This window comes from Charadrius vociferus, unplaced genomic scaffold (genome assembly GCF_000708025.1).
Source record: "Charadrius vociferus isolate BGI_N301 unplaced genomic scaffold, ASM70802v2 scaffold385, whole genome shotgun sequence".
Taxonomy (NCBI): domain Eukaryota; kingdom Metazoa; phylum Chordata; class Aves; order Charadriiformes; family Charadriidae; genus Charadrius; species Charadrius vociferus.
Window position 1 is genome coordinate 5086627 of NW_009648925.1, and position 19114 is coordinate 5105740.

The following is a 19114-nucleotide window of genomic DNA, read 5'->3' on the forward strand; positions in this document are numbered from 1 at the left end:
CAAGACAGACACTGGGACCACCAACAGGGGTCCTTATGCTTCAGCTTTTGCAATCCTTCAGATTCCTACTGCGGAGGATGGTGATCCAGCGGAAACAGGGCTTAAAGCTGAGTGTTTTGTGTGTCCTGCCTCCACTCCTCTCCACATGCCACAATATTTGAAAATTTATGCCCCAGGTGCTGGAATCAGCAAGCATAAGAACATCTTTGTTTTCACTGAAAAAAAAAAAATACTTCTACCATCATTGTTGAAGAACGCAAGCTTGCAAACATGAAGCAAGTGCACTCAAAAGGCTTGGAAACAAAAAGACTGTGAAAAAGAACTCCAAGTTCATTTTCTAAAGCATCTCATTATTTCTAAACCAAATGTAGTTTTGGAGGCCTGACTTACGGTTTTCAAGCTCCTGAGGCAAAGCTACAAACGTGGCCTTTATTCCCACGCAGGAGAAGCTCTGCCTGCCCTCCTCCCTCCATGCTGTTTCTGGCAGGAGGGGGGGGAAATCAAAACAACCTGAAACAGGCACAGTGCTACCCCCTGCCCCACAACCATTTGCTGCACTACCATCATTGCCCAAATGGATTTACTCAAGGTACCACATAAGAAAGCTCTAACCTGGCTGCAGGAATAGGTGAATCGCATACTTTGCTGCTGTTCCTCAGGTAGGAAGCAGCTCTCGTTAGCAAAGTCTGAAGTTTTCAGGTCTCCTAGTACTCAGAATCCTTCTGTGGGTAGTTGTTCTTCCCAGAGTCTCATTCACCGTCCCTCATCTTGCAGTCTTCAGAGCTGGAACAGGGCAGCTGACCGTAGTTGGGGATGCAAGCGCCTGTCATCCAGCGGCACTACTCAGTACTTAACTGGAGTCACCAGGAGTGAAAGGAAAGAAGGTAAACTGTTTAGCTAAACTGTCTGAACCCAAGTAGGACTAGGAATATTTGAAACCCTAGGGGTAAAGATAAACATCCGAGGCCAAAGAACCAAGCAGGCCTATAAAGAAATGAAAATGGAGACCCCAGAGTAAAAGAGGTTCTTCCACACCCATGACCAGGGCACTAATTAGAAGAATAGCCATTTTTAAAATCAAACACTTAGTCCGCGCCCTGCAGGCATTTGTTCAACAACCTAGTAGTTTTGGGTTTGTTTTTTTTTTTTTATAGCTCCCTCTTCCAAGCAGGAAACAAAGTTTTAACTTCTGATTTTGGAGTCCTGTCATCCTGGGCAACGATACTTCTGTCAGGGAGACCTGTGTCTGACCATGACCATCTCTCTCAGGTTCTCATCAGCCTTTCTAAAACTGAAGAGCCAGACAAACTTTTAGGAGCAAAACTGCAGGCTATCCTGGGCGATGTTGCCATGATGCTTTTCATTTAGAAGCAAGAAAGAATTTGGCTATTTTCTAGATAATTACTCCTTCCCCCAGTCCACAGTTGTTTTCCTTGTTTACACCTATAGAAGTATAACACCGTCATTTTGTGGGGAGGGTAATCATGTTACAGAGCACTCTTTACAGACCACAGGTTGAGAAACACTCATCCAAACAGCAAGTTCAGTTTGTTATGTTTTCCTTTTAAAACAAAAACAGAGCACTATTAAACAGTAGGGAGTAACTTTCCTTGTCTCTTAATGCTACATGTATGCACAAGTTTGTCCTTGATTTCTGGTATTTGGCCTATGAAGCCAACATGCATAAAGCCTCCGATACCCCAAATGCTAGACTGTAAAAACAAACTCTATAAACTCTGATTATATCAAAAACATGATTCTGCCTCAAAGCCAAGTAACAAAGCTCATTGAAGGGAACTTACTGTAAACTCTGGAAATTAATCAGCTTTATCAAGAAGGCAAGTGCAGAGCATGCGGTCCCAGTCTCACCTCAGCATTTTACCTCCAACCCCCTTTGGACTTACAAGGCTTAAGGGGCCATTTGCTGGTGTATTTCCCTAGTAGATCCTATTCCCACATCAGACACTAAGTAGTTTGGGGGGAGGAGAGCCTGAGAGGCAGAGGGGGAAAAAAAGAGAAGAAAAAAAAAAAAAAAAAGGTTTTTAAATAGGATATTCTGCCCCCCCATCCCCAATTAAGGCTTTGTATTTCAAAGAAAACCCAGCATCTTTAGTCACCCTTAGAAACAAAATGTTTTGTGAAGTACTGCACAGTCCCATGGAACAATAAGTATTCTTTCTGGCATGCAAATCAGTGCTCAGTGAGCAGAACAAACTTATACTTGCAATGCAAACTGGTTTAATGCCATAGAAATCGTAAAGCCACCATCCTCATGAGAAATTGGGTGTTCTGCTGCGCACTAGAATGTTTAGGGAAGAATTAACATCAGCATTTGCATGCAAAAGGAAAATTTTAATTTAGAACAAGGTCTCCTACTGCATGAGAGACTCATACAGCAAAGCAACAAGAACAGAAGAATCTGGTTAGTGTGGATTTCTACGTGTAATTCAGGTACCAGATTAATAGCAGCTACTCGTATGCTCGCCTGAGCATGCTGAGCAGCCCCTCTCAATGGTAGAGCTTCTAACTCTTAAAGCCACAAGATGGAGCCAACAGTTCTCAGGAAGAGGTGCCTGTACCATGCCATGAATCCTCAAAGCATTTAGCACACAGAGCCACACTAGCCGAGTGCTCTGGTTGGGGCAGAACACAGGCGAGCATGGAGGCAGAAGCCAAGCTATGTATGTGCAACCCTTCTCCAGTTCCATCCTGCTGCAACTTAAGAAAGGCCTGTTCCTCACAAACATCCACAGAATACCCGAAGAAAGAGGTACCGTTCTGGGCTTTGGGTACAGCCATGTAACACAGCTGTGCTCAGAACCTTCTCCCGCCTCCTACACAACACTTTTCACACTACCCTTTCTCTGCTGCAGAATATTAAAAAAAAAAGTCTTCACTGGAAAGGAGAGCTATGTAAACCACCGTGACGATCTGAAATACAGGACAAACACCAGGCAGGCACCATGTAAACAAGATTATGTAAATTGCTGTAATCCTTGGCCAGAAGTCATCAGATAGGGGATGTTCTTCTTCCAACTTGTACAGCAGTGGCAGCAGAAACTGCAGCACGCAAAGTTTACTGTGAATCCCATTTCTATGCCACTCCAAATTAAGGGGCATAACAGTGCAGTGAGTCTGTCCTGAACCATCCTGCCTTGGAGGCATATCAGCTTCTCCGTGGCAGCTTGTTCATCACAAACCAACACAGGGGATGGAGTCTGGCACACTCAGAAAACTAAGGATCAATATTTCCAAAGTCTTGCTTATTCTGTTATTTGAGCCACAAGACTGAAGAAGAAAGCAACCCTGTCACTTACACAGTTGATACAAGATACAAGCTGTCTGATCCAATTAAGTTGTGGAAAATTAACTAATGAATGAATCAAACTATTGTACCAGTTCAGAAGCATTTCCAGAAAACCAATGATGGGGTCTTCAGCCACCACCTCCTCCTCCCCTCCCTTCCCACAGCCTGTAATATAATCATGTTAGAGTTGATACAAAGGTTAGTTCCAGACACTGAAAGTCAGCAGTTGCCTGGTTCAAGAATTTGGGGATTAGACATGCTTTTAGAATGCTGTAGAAATCAATAACAAACAAATATTATGCCTGTTTTTCTTTTTATTATCAATAGTAATACAAATCAGTTGTATTAGCATGATAATGAAAAGTGACCAGTTTTATAGACATTAAAAATGTTTGTGCAAGTTAGAGACAAAGCTCTGAAGATACGTAAGGGGGAAAAAAATGAGAATTTACATTGTATAGTATAGCATACATAGTTTAGAGGCAGTTTTATTAAATCTTGCCATCACAATCACTTCCTCTACACTAAACCTCCTTCTCAGTGTTAGGAGATAACACCTTCTCCTCTCAAGAGGAACACCTGCCATTCCCATGAAGTGTGGAGATTACAGTGAAAATTATGGCTTTTTGTTCCTCTTCCCTCCTTCTCCCAACTAAAGTCAACAAGAGGTGAACATTGCAACATATGCTTGTAGCAATTAAAGAAAGCCTCAGTCTACATAACCTCCAAGTTGAATTAATAAAGAGTATCTTCTTTTTGAGCAAGAATTGATAGGCCTGTCAGCCCCAAGTACTGGGTTAACACTTCGGAAAGCTTAAGAAAAGATCTTGGCGAGCATTTAGTTAGATGCACTCCCCCCCAACCTCTTACTCTGTTTCAGATTGTAGCTTTCTGCCTTAGACCTAAAGCATTCTTGAACATTGTATTAGCCAGATAGGATTCAACTAGAACTTCAGATGGCTATTAACATCTTATTGAAGTTTAATGCCCAGTAAGTGTATGCATACATCTTTCTCTTCATCAAGCCAATAGTTAGCCCTGAAATTGCAGTAAAGGCATATTAGTCTGTACAGAACATGTATGGCACAAGTCCTTGAAGATGCACTTCATGCTGCATCTGTACTCTCATCTGGAGAGATATTCCTCTAAAAAGGAGAGAGGTCTGCCTTTGCAGTCCTGGTGTTTAATCTGTTTTTTTTTTTCATATGGCTTAGCCCCCATTATAATGGAGGCTTGTCTCAGATGTTTGCTCAGAAGACTGGAGCACTTGAATACCTGCAGCTAAGCCATATATGGAATATTGCATATAGCAGTAAACAGCTCCCTGACTTTGTTAAGCTATTATGCAAGAAAAATATTTGAATGCTTAAGTGGAAGTGCATAGTCAAGTCTTGCATGACCTCCAGCTTCAAATATCCAGTTACTTGCCTACAGCCACGCTCCAGAAAGATGTAAGAGCACATTACACTGATGAAGAAAAGTCTTGCTCTTCAATTACCTAACATGCAAATGCTGCTACAATACATCACCTTAAATACAGCGTTCAGTTGCCTCAGCTACACAGCACAGCTAGCATGCAGCCACACACCCACCCTCTTGCCAAAGGCCTCCTTGTTTGATGTACCTGATCTGCAAGAACTCATTTAGATTAGAAGCCAAAGCTCCCTTCGCTCCACTCACAGGACACCCTCAAGTCCAATGGAAGTACTTCTGTGCCTTTTTTTTTTTTTATTCACTGTAGTCAACTCACTTGATGCTGAAGTCCATTGACATCCAGTGAAACACACCTGGAAGTCACTCAAGGACCCTCAAATTGTATTGCCCCTATGTAGAAAGGCATGCATTCAGGCACTTCCACCATGAGCTGGGGGCAACAGGATTCCAGTCTGGGGAGCAGTTTTGTTGCCTTCCCAGTACAAGTCAGAATGCTTGTTGCCCACTGTTACGAAGTAAACAAGGCAGCTACCTCTGCTATCAAGTTTTCAGCTGTAACTGGAAAGTTAAACTGAAGTTTGCCACAAGCACAGAAGAGGAACGCTGAAAAGCTGCTGTATTTAGTCTCCAGGCCTGATCTTTCTGGGAAAAGGTGACAAGCACAGAACACTGAAGAGATGCAATATCAAGCCATGGAACAGCAAGCACCTTCTTCCAAGTAAGTCCACCTCAGTGGTGGAGCTTTATCAACTGGGGAAAAAAAAAAAAAAGGTAACCTGAGTGAGAACAGCACATGGACTGTAAGAATCACTGCAGCAGCAGCCACCTCACTGTTTCAAGTAGAAGTCCATCTGTCCTATCAAATACTGTCAGGTACTTTAAGACTAAGATCAAAGGTCAAAGCACACAAGTCTCTTGAGCCAATACAGCTGAGCTGCTCATTGTGAGCTTTGCTGAGTCCATTATTCATATAGCAAGGAAAGCTTATTCAGTTTTGTTAGACACATTTTACAATCCGCCTCAGAGGGGCTTGACCTAGATAAGCTTGTAATGGTGAACTCAACTGTTGTTTATCCTTTAGGTTAATTAAGGACTTAACCTTTAGGTTTCAACTAAAGCCAAACCTAAATGAGTTGCCTTCCTCCAGAAGCAGACATTCATTTACTGTATATACAATGTGCACTCAAAAATGGACTTTATCCATGGAAGCTGAAGAGGAAACTTTGTTAGCAAAGTGCTATAGCTCCAAGTGTCCCTTTAAGTGCTTAGGCTTTAGACATAGGTGAAACAGCTCAAACAACAACTTCTGTAAGCCAGCAGGCTCCCAGGCTCTGCTTCAAAACTGTATTGTCAAGATGGCTTTGTAATACCAATTGATTACACTGTTCAAAGATAAGTATTTCCAGAATTGGTTAACCATTCTTTCTTCACATACAAGATAACATTAACAAAGAAGGAATTTAACTTGACAAGAATGACAATTACAGCACCTTTTATTTAGTACAGTTTCCCCAATCCAATGAGTTGCCTGACAAGTTGAACTAGTTATGGAAGACAATGAGTTTGCATTAAGTCCCTGTGAAACCTCAGACCAATAGAGGTTCTGATATCTAACATATCTTATTTTTCAAAGTTCAGAAGTGGAATGCACAAAAGCAATCTAGTACATGTTAAAAAATGTTTTTCAACCTCCAATTACAATACTAAGTACTGAACACTATTTGCTAATCCTTCACCTCAAAAAGAAACAGCATTTGTTAATTTAGTGCTGCAGTGTGCTTCACTGAACAGCCACACAGCATATTCCTTTCACCAAGTTTTAAGCATCCAGTTAACAGGCAAGATACAGTCACTACTTTAAGTCTCTCTCCTCCTTCAAAATAGAAGATAGGCATAATTCATTAAGAGACTGCACAATCACAGACAGTTACTTTCCACAACAGTGACAGAAGTATTTTTTTGGCAACTGCACTTAAACTGCATCAGAAAGCTCAGTTCACTTTTCTTCCATTTCTAGGCTGTTTTTTGTTGATCAATACATGACCACCATTGCTTAACTGACAGCAAAGCTCAACATGCATCTCCATGTGCTAGGTTGCTGTGCATCAGGAACAGTACATATAAAATTAACAGTGAGTAACAGACATGGCAACTGCTTAACTTCATTTGCTTTGACACCATACAACTCACTAGCCAGCTCATCATTGAGAGGTAGCATGTAAGCCTCACCTATTCCAAGTCATGATTGTGTGATGTGACCCATCCTTACTCAAAGTTTTCATCTTCAGCAAGACAAGAGACAGATGCAGAGGTTCCCACTTTTCCAACATGATCGCAAGCGTTCCAATATAAACAAAACAATGAAATCAACACCGATTTTCACTATTCCAGTACCAGGGAGGGGAAGGATGATGGATGTAGAGTGAGTGTGATTGAGTCTAGCCACAATACATGGAAGAAACCCAGGACAGCCTTTAAAGGAGATGGTGATAATATTCCTTTCTTCAAAAGGATTACAGTCATTTTCTCACCCTATACCACTGATTTAAGGATGAGAAGACAGACCAGCGGGGAATACATCTAGCCAGTATTTAAATATCAATTTTTGCATTGCCTAAATAAGTCTGAATTGAGTCCATAGGCTTGATTCATGAATGCTGTATTGACTTAACAGAACATGGAAGGAAGTTTGTTTTGAGTTGACTCAAGTGTCAGTTGCTATTTCTTACATGGAGTGTGGGAAGGAAGCCAGCAGATTTCAGTGTAAGAAATATCAGTGACATCTAACAGAAGATGGAGACAAAAACCCTTAGCAGATGTCATCTAACTTTTCTGCAGTTTGAACCATCAAGGAGGGCAGCAACAGTGGGGAAAAAAAGTTTGAACCTGAACAGCTGTGCTTGTTAAGGCCAGAAGAGGTTCAAGAGAAACATTAGAGTAAACTAGGAAGTTAATACGAACGTACTTTATATAACCAAGCAGAAGGACTGTAGTTCTGAAAGACACTGGGAAGACGGACCCCATTTCAGTTTAAGTAGGCATAGGTTTTGTTGGATACCAGAAACGGTTTCGAAGTTCTGTTTTCACATTTTGAAGGTGTGATATGCAAAGCAAAAGATAAGGGAGTCAATACAGACTTCCTTTCATGAATCCAGCCCTATATCCTTAGTGGTATCTTATCCATGCCACCTGTAGATAGATATTTACAGTTCCCAAGCATCACAGTAAGCAACATCTTTCTTTAAAGCTTTTCTTGTTCTTGCCACTTTTCTTGCCATTCTTGTCTTTGTTTTCTGACATTTTCTTTGCTCTGATTTCTCTCATTAAATCAAAGAATACCTAGGAGGGAAAAATAAGGACACATTAAATAAGATCTGCCACCAGAAAACAGGTAAAACTATGTATTCAGCAGCAAATAAAGATGCAGCACCATACTGTACTTAATACAGAAGAAGCAAGTTTAGACATAAATTGCAGTGACAAACAACATCAGAATCATGTAGCATGTCAAGCAGTGGCAAGAAGGAGGACAATCTCACCTGGCTACCAAATCATTTAACAGCCCCATTTTAAGAGCTTTTATTGAATAACAGTCTTGCACAAAAGTAGCATTCAGAGTTCATGAGAACATTTGCCTGTGCCTAGCAAACATTTCCAGGCAAATCCCTCTTGCTAACTACGCAAAGCATTTAGTCCAGTCCTTTCCACGTAGTTACAAACACACTGTTTGCCGAGTAGTATTCTGCCTGGTTTATAATTAAAAAGCTGCAACATTCAAGTGATTGTCAGGCACAGAAAATTCCCAGACTATATTACAAGATTCAGAGGTCATTACTCTGATGTTTTCTGCAACACTCCAGCTGATTTCTACCCTGTACACCTGATGTCTAGGTATGTATCACTTAAGATACAACAGTTGTTTTACTGTAGAGAGTTATTGAGAAAAATTCTTTTTAGGATTACAGAACAAGAGCTTAGTGTCACTCTATAGAGTCAGGCTTGTTTTACATGGGGAACCACACAGGTCTTTGATACTTGGAAACAAGACCACTCTACTGATCAGAAATAGAATAGCTTATCATTCAAAACCCTCTTAAGGTGGTTTTTATTATTGTGCTACAGTGTCAATGCACAATCATCACAATGGCTGATAGTGTCTTAAGATACACAAAACAGTGCTTATAGAGAATAACAAGTACATCACATAACCTAGCTAGAGAGGACCTATGAAAGCAAGTCTAGAACACCATGCTAGCACACTCCAGACACACCTACATTGCTGTTAAACCCAATAGATGAGAAAACTAGTTTAAGTATAAAACAGGCTAAGCATTTTCTGGTCATATGAGACAGCTTATAGGCAAAAGCAAGTCTAAGTATTCATGTTTTACTACACCACCCAGTTTATACACCTGACAATCTGACCTTCTAGTCACATTCCACAAATCAGAATGGTTCTTTACCAAATTTAAATCATACCATGTCCTTTATAACCAAAAGGTCTCAAGTCAAGAGTTTCATATGAACTGCTTTAACCAAGAATGACAAATGAGTTTGTACTAGATAACTTATGCACCAACAGCATTTCCATTAGTAAACTAATACAGGCTAGAAGAACAGGAAGCTGTCTACAAGAACTTAAGAGTACAGCCAGCTGCAAGTATCTTTGGCCAAAAAGAGAAAACTGCTTACAATTTGTAATCTTTAAACAAATGCAGATTACCAAGCCACACCTTTGAGTCCTTAGGGGGCCCAACAGTAATTTCAGACCATCTTCTACAGATTTCTGAAGTAAAAAACATCCTCTTCTTCAAGAAGCCCCCACTACACACAGAATGAAGGGGAGGCTTAAAACTGATTTTTCCCTACTGGGCAAACACTTCATAATCATTTCTTCTGGAATAACCTCCCACTGCTCCTTATGCAAGAAACCAGCCACAGAAACATGCTGAGAATGACTGTTGTAGACAGACATGGACAAGTCAAAACAGGACAGGGACAGAGAAAGAAAAGTTCTTGTCATGATTCAAAATAGTCTTGGCAGAAAACAAAGCATGAAGTCTTTAACATTAGCCACACCATATGTAGTTTTGTAGCAAAGGGAGAACAACTCCTAAGTGTCTATAGCTTGCTATTTACTGCTGTTATAATAAAACATAGCCTATAAAAAAAATAACATATTTCAGGGAATCCTTAAACCCGTTTACCCAATGTACTATTGGAAAACTATTGGTTCAGGTACAAACAGTTAAAACAAGAAAATAACATTAACTTGTACCAGGTCTCTGGCTCCTCTAAGCTAGGTATTTGCTTAAGTGTACGTATTCCAGCAAGTTCATTCATTTTGATAATCTATGCTTTCAGAAGCCCAACTGTGGATTTGCTTTTGTTCTAGCAAGAGTGAAGAATTAGTTACTCAGCTATTAAACAAGTAATAATGATCTAATTGAGCAGATGTCATTCGTCTTACCTTATCTACATTCGCCCTAGTTTTGGCAGAGGTTTCTACGTACTGCACACCCCACTCCTCTGCCTTACTTCTAGCCTCTTCTACAGGCACTTGTCTGCGCTCTTCCAAGTCAGATTTGTTTCCCACTACCAGTAAAGGGATTTTATCCTCTTCAGCCTTCACACGCAGGATCTGTTCCCTAATGCATCAGGTATTGAAAATGAAAATATCTGTGTTAGTAGTAACAACAAAAACCTCACCCTTATCAGGAGCAGATCAAGTGGTCTGCACATTACTAGTGTTTACAACAGTATTTAAGAGTACATTTCCCAACAGTTGAACACACACTTTAAAATTACTTCAAATTTAACATGCTAATGCTATGGGCTTTACACTAATAAAAGCCTCACACTTCCAAGAAGGCAGTTTTACCATTTAGTATTTTTACTAACTAGGCTCTAATAAAGAAGAGCTGTATGGCAGAAGTGCAACTCACAACAGGAGTTTATGTCTGAATGAGGAAAAGAGCACAAGTTTCACATTTGCATTCAGTCACAATCCTAAATTTCCAGTCTATGTTCCACATCAATACAGGTCTGGGCAACATCAAGGCTTTGCCAAAACAGGAGGTTAGGAATAGCATAAGTAGCTGGCAGACATCATTCATACAGCTACCTAAACTTCACACAAAGGATAGTTACTGAACAGTGCTGAATTAGAATGCTAGCAACCTTCCTCCTTCAAAGACTCCAGGAAAATATTTGAACCATCAGCACTAAACTAGCCATCCTTTGTCATTCTAAAGGGACCTATCAGCATCCAGGAGCTGACATATGCCGCATGTCAGTCTCAAAAAAAACTGTGCTATTATTAGAGTAAAACACAGGTTGAAACCAGACTGACACATGCTGCTGTCCATCTAGGATGCTAGAAGAACCATACCCATCCTAAAGTTATTTTTAGATTACTTAATTTTGTTTATGAACAAGAGCCAAACTACACATGGACATGGTGCTACACCCCCTCAGGCCACTGAGTAACCACACTGCTTCAGATGGCTGCACAGTCCATCCACAAAACAACTGGATGTATGTAGAGTACATGAGAATCTAAAAGTGTTAACACTGAAGCAGGCAATCTGCTGTTGAATTCAGCTGTACTTTCACACATTTTCAGATTACAGAGGCACCAAAAGCAAACACTGAATACATAGCATCAGCAGGAGAGCTAGGGTTTATAGACAAACCCATAGTTCGTTCAGTATTCAACTTTCTCATAGTTTGAGAATACTGGAAGCTAGAGGATCAATAATACCAACCTGCAGTTTAGTCTGTGATGCTGATGACTCATACTACCCGTTCTCCCCTCCTTCCTGGGGAACAGTTTTCCATGGAGTTGGTCCTTGCTTGTCAGCCTAACTAATTTCACTATTTGTTTACTTCTGAACCATTGAAAAGTAGGACACTCTCCACCTAAAAGCTCTTAGGTTCTTCTAGGGCTAGCTTTGCTTTCTCATTGTTTTGTTGTGCTGGAATCTTGAACCAACACACAGTTAGCCTAGTTACAGAAGTCTGACAAAAAAAACCCCACAAACTGCCAAGATAAACACTCCAACAACTTTTCATCCAAAGCCTTAAGCCTTGGGTTTAACCTTATATTTTACTTACGCACACAAGCCAAAACCCAGGCTGCGTACTTTCAAGTGTCTCATTTTCCTCCTGGTTTGTGAGCAATAGCTGACTTTTTCCTCCATTTTATATTAGGAACAGTTCGAGTACTCAGTTCTGCAGTACTATCACAATTCAACTGTTTAGCTCCTGTTAAGTGCTCTGCTTAGAGCAAACTGAGCTGAACAGCTCTGCTTGTGTGCCCCGCAACTGTCAGCCTTCTGAAGTCTAGCAAAGCCCCAGAAGTATTATGTGACAGAAGAACAATATTTATACCTCTTAAAAGATTATGCAGTCTCCTACTACTGTTGGAACAGTGTAATAGACCAAGAACCTGGACCAAAGTCCTAGAGCATGAGGGGAGTTTGCCATAGCTTTAAGAAAACCCTAGAAATAGGCATCTACCTTAGCACCAGCACTTGCACCACTAATTACTCCATTAACCTTGTACCACTGAAGCAAAGGGAACATAGGCCAGACTGATAAAGAGCTTTTATTCTGGCAAACATAAGGAACTCCTAAAACTTGCCAAAACATAGAGAAAGTGTTACTTCAAGTTTTACAGCTGTCCTAGGGAATCTCTGGATTACCTTCTACACTGAGACAACAGCTACTATCAAATAAAGAGTTAGAACACTTACCCTGAAGAACCTGGCTACATAAGTTCTGAGACCAGAGCAATGGTTTAAACCCCTTTTTTTCCTTTTACACTACACAAGTAGTTCCTGTGCTTGCTCTTGTGCTGATTTTTATATTGGAACAGCTAATCCCAAGAACAAAAATGGAAGCATTTACTACTACTGTGTGTCTTTCTAGGAATATAACTGCCTACAATAGTACTGCTTGGCTGCCAACCCTTGTTTGGCACCAATCCATACCTGAGAGTGGAGGCTAATCCTTCCTTTCCTTAGAGCACCTGCTTTGAGCAGTAAGCAATACAGTGTCTGAAACCTGGCCAAAAGGCAGACTTAATTCCAGAAGTACTGCTTTAAGATAATTAAACTTCATATCCACAAAGACTGAAAATTGGCTTGAATACGCATGTTTCAAGAGTCCAAGAACCTGTTATTTGCCTGAAGTTGCTGCAGGCATAATGTGCTCATAAGTTGAAGGCATGAAGACAACTAGAGCCAGAAACTGGCTACTGTGGTTTAAGTTACCAGTTACTGAGAGCAAAATGGTTGGATTTCCACTTTTATTGACAAATGGTAATGGACAAAAGATAAAGAACTGTAGCTTTTAGGAAGGGTTATCAGAGCAACATAGGAACCAGATATTTCCTCCTGCCCGTGAGAGAAACTACTTACCGAAACTCTGCTGTTGCTGTAAAGGATTCATGCTCTGTTATTGAGAAGACTAGAAGAAACCCTTCCCCGCTGCGGAAATAGTTGTCTCTGATAGCTGCGTAATCCTCCTGTCCCGCTGTGTCCAGAATGTCTATCTGAACTTCTTCACCATCCAGAACTACTTTCTTTCTGTAGCTGTCAGCCTTGGTAGGTTCATAGTCTTCTACAAACTGAAGATAAGGGATTAGTGTTTAGAATTACTGTCAAATGGTATCAGTATTTGTCCATATCCATTTTCTTTCACTTCAGTGGCATTTAAACTCCCAAAAACCTTCTCATAATTCAGTCAACTACTAAGTTTCACTGCTTTTTTTAGTTTTACTATAAAAAGCAAATTATTTAAGCACTTAATACATCAAAGAGCCAGTCTGCCTAGTCAAGAGAAACTGTCTTGCTACATGAAACACTGTTCAGCAATTTCAGCACAATTTAAAGGACAAAAAATACAGTACAAACTACCAGCAACCTGGTGGCATTATCTAGATCTTTCACTTGAAGAAAAAGAATTTCAGTGTACTTCAGGTACTGCTATCTGAAACTTCAACAGGTGTAGATGACAGCATCCAGCTGTTGAATATTAAAACCTGTTCCATAATTACACAGGCACATACTTTAGTACATCAGACACACAAAACCATCGTCAGTTCAACCTGTAGTTCTATGCAGACAGCACACGTTCAATACAGGCTCCTTACCTCAGCCTCAAAGAACAACAAAAGGCTGTGCCATAAGCCCTATTAATGTGACTATCTGTTCAGATATTCACATTACTATAGTATGTGAGAACAGCCTATAGATAAATACTAACTTTTGAATTACAGGATCATGTATTCCTTCATATACTAGTCTGGATTGTCTGATCTAGCTTCCTGTATACCAGTACAGAAGAATTCATGCTATGAACATGCCTACTTCAACATTCAGCTCAGAATGAGCTAGAATGCTTACTTTTGACTTCAACCTTAACTGGCCTAAAAGAAACTGCAACAAAATTGAAGCTCAGTGCCAACAGGTAACAACCTTTGTACACTCAGACAAGCACATTCACATTCTGCATGTCTTTCAAAGACTGTTCTTTCACTAATAAGCATCAACTTCGTCACCCTTAGCCAAAGATGTTCCCTCCCCCAATTCCTACACTTTTCTCCCGCCAGTCAGGTCATCAGTTCTTTTGCTACTTACACTTAGTTCAGCCATTCCACTACAGTTTAATAAACTGTATCCATTGGTGCTTTAGAGAAGCTGAACCAAAGCTACTTACCTCATCATACATAAATTGAAGAGTGAGTGCAGATTTGCCCACACCTCCACTGCCAACCATAATTACTTTATGGAGGGCCAAGGAACTCTGGTTCTTGCTCTTGCTGGCAGCCATTGTCCTGCTTGCCCCAGATGAAGTGCCAGGCAACCAATTAGATCTGCAGACAGAAGAAACACAGTCACCATCCGTGACACTGGTGACATCATGGTAGAATGCGGTTAAAGCATCTCACTAGTGCTGAAAGACTAGATTAAAACCCTGCCCAGCAAGCCTGAAGAATGGGCCATTTCAATGCACTGGCAAGCAAACCACGTCACTGATGTCTAAAGCACGAGTAGGAACAAGGTATTATTAGAACAAGTAAAAGGTATTTGTGACAACAGTACCATTAATAAGAGTACCAAAGGTTTCTCAAAGCAGTTACTAGCTGAACAAGCTGTTCTTATTTGTAAGCCCATCCTACATGACTGCTATCTAAAGCAGTCTCCACAGAAAAAGAAATTCCCCACTTTCTCAAACAACATGAAATTAAGCATTTTATTGTACTTGTTATAAAAGGCTTTACACCTTTCTAAAATATTTCTTTAATGTTGATGCAGCTTAGCTTCAACCTGGAAGCACAGCTATACCTCAGATCTGCTTATAGGCAGAAAGATGACTTTTGATCTCCTCTCTACGTAGGCTAAGAAAAAAGCAGAGATACACAGTAAATTCTGGCAGGAACAAGTTGCAAAAGCTTCCAGCAGAAAGTCTTATGACATGGCATTAGCATTTACTTCATAATCTTCCTGCCTTTTGATGCTGCAAATCTAATTTGCTTTTGGGAAAAAAATATAAAAGCCTCCTTTACTGTAAGAAACTCAGTTCCTATTCTTCTCCTGATGTTGCAAAGGCATAAAAGAGTAAGCTTCAATAAACAAGTACTAGTTAACAAGCCTTAGTTTGTGTGTTATGCAAACCGAGTAATTAAGTGCTGGAGACCACTTAAAAAATACTGCTTTTTGGTTTTTTTAAGGTGTAGCTGGACACAGTAGTTGTGACAGAAACACGAGCATCAGCTCCCACACCCTAATTAGCACAGGGCAGCAGCTCTAAGAGCACACTGGGGACAAATGCAGGAGTGACCAGTACAAGAAGAGATGTGTCAGTCAGGATTCCAACAGTGAGAAAAAACAGAGAAGAGTACTCCAGATGCATGATGGCTAAAGGGAGATGCTAAGATAGCAACACTTGGGTCCTCACAGCAGGACAACTGAGGGCCCCAGTTGTTGATATCCTGGCAGAATGCTGTAAGGAGAACAGCAGACCATTCAGGGAACACCACTATGGAAAGTGGCTATACCAGCCTTGATTTACAGCAGCACTATTATTCCAGAAGCAACAGGCCAACCAGGAGTCTTAGATTTGCCTGGGGATGATTACTCCAGAAAGACACTGGAACTGACACAACACCATCAAGTTCTACCGTAGGCCTTGTATTTCCATCCAGTAGTAGTTACAGTACTATATGGGAACAAGCCTTCAGGATACCTATCTGCCCTAAACAAAATGAAGTAGAGACTGAGGGATTGCCAACCTACAAACATGCTATAAGATTATTTATCCTGGAAAGGACCTTTGGATGTTGTCCAGTCCAAACTTCTCCCTTAAACTGGATTGCTTGGAGCAAACTGCCTTATGTGACCTGCATTTTGAGGCTGACAATTCCATGACCAGTGTGGGCAACCTGCCCTGGGGTACAACGATTGTGAAGATCTCATCTCCCTTGTCATGACTTGATGTTCTGAAAAGTGACAAATCAAACTAAGTTCTCATTGACTACTGCATACAATAACAAACATGACAACAATCAAGATGTGTCCTCAGGACAGCATTTTCAAACACATGAGCATCATTATTTTACTCACACCTGTTTGCTAAACACATTCAGTACAGTAACACAAATTCATCATCTTTAAGTGTTCATTCTGGGATAAACACTGGTAAGTGAAGATTACCAAAGGAAAATCTGTCTATATTACAGATACAGGTATATTACAGGTTATACATCAGCACTCTCATCCAGGACACTCCTTAGTACAGAAGTGGGATGTGACAACTCCTACTACTCAGAGATTCTCCCTGTAGAGCACAAACACACATTTGTGTTGGGGACAGTTGATTCAGCCATCACCCTAGAGATTCCAAAGTAGAAGAGGACTGCAAGCTTGATTTTCAGCTTGTAGCCACCAGAGAGACAAGAGGGGGAAGAGAACAGAGCTCCCTTCCAGGACAGTGTGGAAAAATTGGGAGAAAACACAACAGGTAGCACCTGAGCTCCAGAAGCTGTTGCTGAAAGGCTTTTTTTGCTTATGGTCCACATGTTCTACAGATGATAAACTAGAATTCAGCTTGCTTGGACATAGACACCCAAGGTGTAAGAGCTACAGCTTGACTACACAATGAGATAGTTTGGGGACTTTAAGTGTTCCAGTAATAACACAGCTTGCTCTTAACAAGTTGTAGAAGCTTACTTTGTCTTACTTCAAGACTAGTCTGGCTAGTAGATAAGCTGCTTTCTGAAGAAGCCAAGTGACCCTTAGCAACTTTTCAATGTAACTGTGGTTGGTTTTAACCTTTGAGTATTCCTTTGACAAGCATCCTAAGGCTGTTGTAACTGCTGTGTTATCTAATACAAGGCTCTCAAGTTAAATATTTTTCTGGCAGCACAAACTTAGTGCTGCTCCCTGTTAAGCTGCTGTAAGTCTGCTGTGCTATACAACTACAATAAAAAGATGATTTACTAACAGTGAAGAGAGAAGATAGCAACATTCTCCCTCCTGTCAATAGGGATACCATGTCTTTACTGGGTCATATGAAAGGACTAGCTGCCTTTTAGGTAAAATACTGACCAATTTGATTCGGTACAAGCTCATCATAGAGATAAGTGGAGAGAATACTTAAATTCTTTCTTTTCCATCCCACCTCAACACCAGCCAGTAGAAACTGAAAGATCAGCCTTCATACACAGTATTACCTGACTTGTAACCAGAGTACAGTATTAAACAAAACCCATCTATAAGCATACAAATTTACAGGTTGATTGCATCTAAAGCTAGGCCAGCTTTAGATGCCGCTCTCCCTGCAGAGCTGTTACAAGTGCCACTTGAATCTTTTAGAGTATCAACACTATATGAACCCTCTGAACACAGGAGTCCGCTCACAACACAACCCCTATGTTGTACGCCCTCATTGAAATCCCAGAGGCTTGACACAAGGCATCTCTTCTTTGGTGGCAACAGAGGGAGCACGGCCCCCTCCAGCCCCAGAATAACCAGGCAGTACAGAACAAGGCAAGGCTGAAACAGTGTGGGACAGGATTGACACAGGGAGTATCAGTGCAGAAGTACCAGTGTTTACAAGACAATAGGCTAATAGCACATCACTGGTTCAGAAAGGGGCATGGTGAAATTTTAATAGGAATACTCTAATAAAACAAGACAAGTCATTGGAGCCAACTGTTTGTTTACTTGCATTTCCACCTCTGCAGCCCAAGAAACAGTTTACACACCATGGTTCAAAGCTAACATCTAACAGTTCCCTGAGGCTAGAAAAACTTAAAAAAAATATCAATTAACACAAGTGGAAGCTCTTTCCTCAGTCATCTGACTAGGCAAGGATGAATTTTTGTCCCCTTCTGTAGGCTAAGCATCCTTGAGGCAGTCAAGACACTGACATTAACTCATCTGTTCCTTACAGAAAAGGAAGTCTTGAGAAATCCAACCACTTCTCATAAAAAAGTAACAGAGTAGGAGAACCTGTAAAGACTGCAGTTATTTTTAAAACATTATTCAATTCCCTTCAGTTTAAGGGAATGTAAACTTAAGGCTAGAAGTCTTAATGCATCTGCTGAAGAGCATGAACTGAATAAGTGTCCAGACAAGTCACCTAATTCTGTAGTAAGTATTTGCTCCTCTCCCATATTGCTCTTTACTTGCTGGGAAGTAAACTGTACCCAAACAAGGTTTAACCTCCTCTGACAGGAAAAGAAGCAGTCTAGTCAGTGGCAGTCAATCAATCTGTTTAATTTCAATCTGTCATTTTACCCTCAGGTTTAATAACACCATGTTGCACTTTGTGTGGCGTCATAAACTATAAAAAACCCTTCTGAGATTTTTTTGGGGGGAGGGGGGGCACACTGGCACAGAGGGTGTTCTGGTTAGAGTTCATTCTGCTTTGAAATGAAGTGCTAGACAGAGCCCAGGTCAGAGCATAAACTTTTTTCAGGCAGTCTTTCATCTTTAAGAAATTAGAAGTAATTACTTGCTTCATCTGCTTTAAAAGATAAGGATTAAGCCATTGACTTGATAACTGGATTATTTATAACAGGTTACACAAAGCCATATGCACAATAGGAGCTTTGTGGTGCTAGTAAAAGATGCTCTGCAGACCAAGAAAGGAAGGTTACACTAACAGACAGGCTGGCCACATGAAGCATAGCAAGATCTACAAATCAAACCATAGTGGTTACTAAAAAGCTGTTTTGATTTAGAGTTCTGAAGATTTGTACTTGGCCACAGGACAAATCAAACCATACCACCCCCAACATAAGAAATCTAACCCTAAGCTCACCAACTATTTCAGCCTTTCCTTGCTTCACCTGTTTAGATA

General features: G+C 40.6%; 1 protein-coding gene across 1 annotated transcript; it reads right to left on the minus strand.

Annotated features, from left to right (window-relative positions):
* Positions 1 to 7480: 7480 nt before the first annotated feature.
* RALB (v-ral simian leukemia viral oncogene homolog B) lies at positions 7481 to 14623 on the minus strand. The gene is made up of 4 exons (XM_009887280.1): positions 14465 to 14623; positions 13165 to 13373; positions 10212 to 10389; positions 7481 to 8080 (listed from the first exon to the last, which is right to left on the minus strand). Exons 1-4 carry the CDS (start codon positions 14576 to 14578, stop codon positions 7961 to 7963), a joined length of 621 nt encoding a protein of 206 aa, XP_009885582.1. The 5' UTR covers positions 14579 to 14623; the 3' UTR covers positions 7481 to 7960.
* Positions 14624 to 19114: the final 4491 nt, after the last annotated feature.

Bases quoted from the DNA above. Each gene is read 5' to 3' on its own strand.
- RALB (XM_009887280.1), bottom strand. From the start codon at position 14,578: ATGGCTGCCAGCAAGAGCAAGAACCAGAGTTCCTTGGCCCTCCATAAA. The intron at 13,374-14,464 runs GTAAGTAGCTTT...CCTTATCTTCAG, and splicing joins TTCAATTTATGTATGATGAG to TTTGTAGAAGACTATGAACC. The intron at 10,390-13,164 runs GTAAGTAGTTTC...CTGATGCATTAG, and splicing joins ACAGCAACAGCAGAGTTTCG to GGAACAGATCCTGCGTGTGA.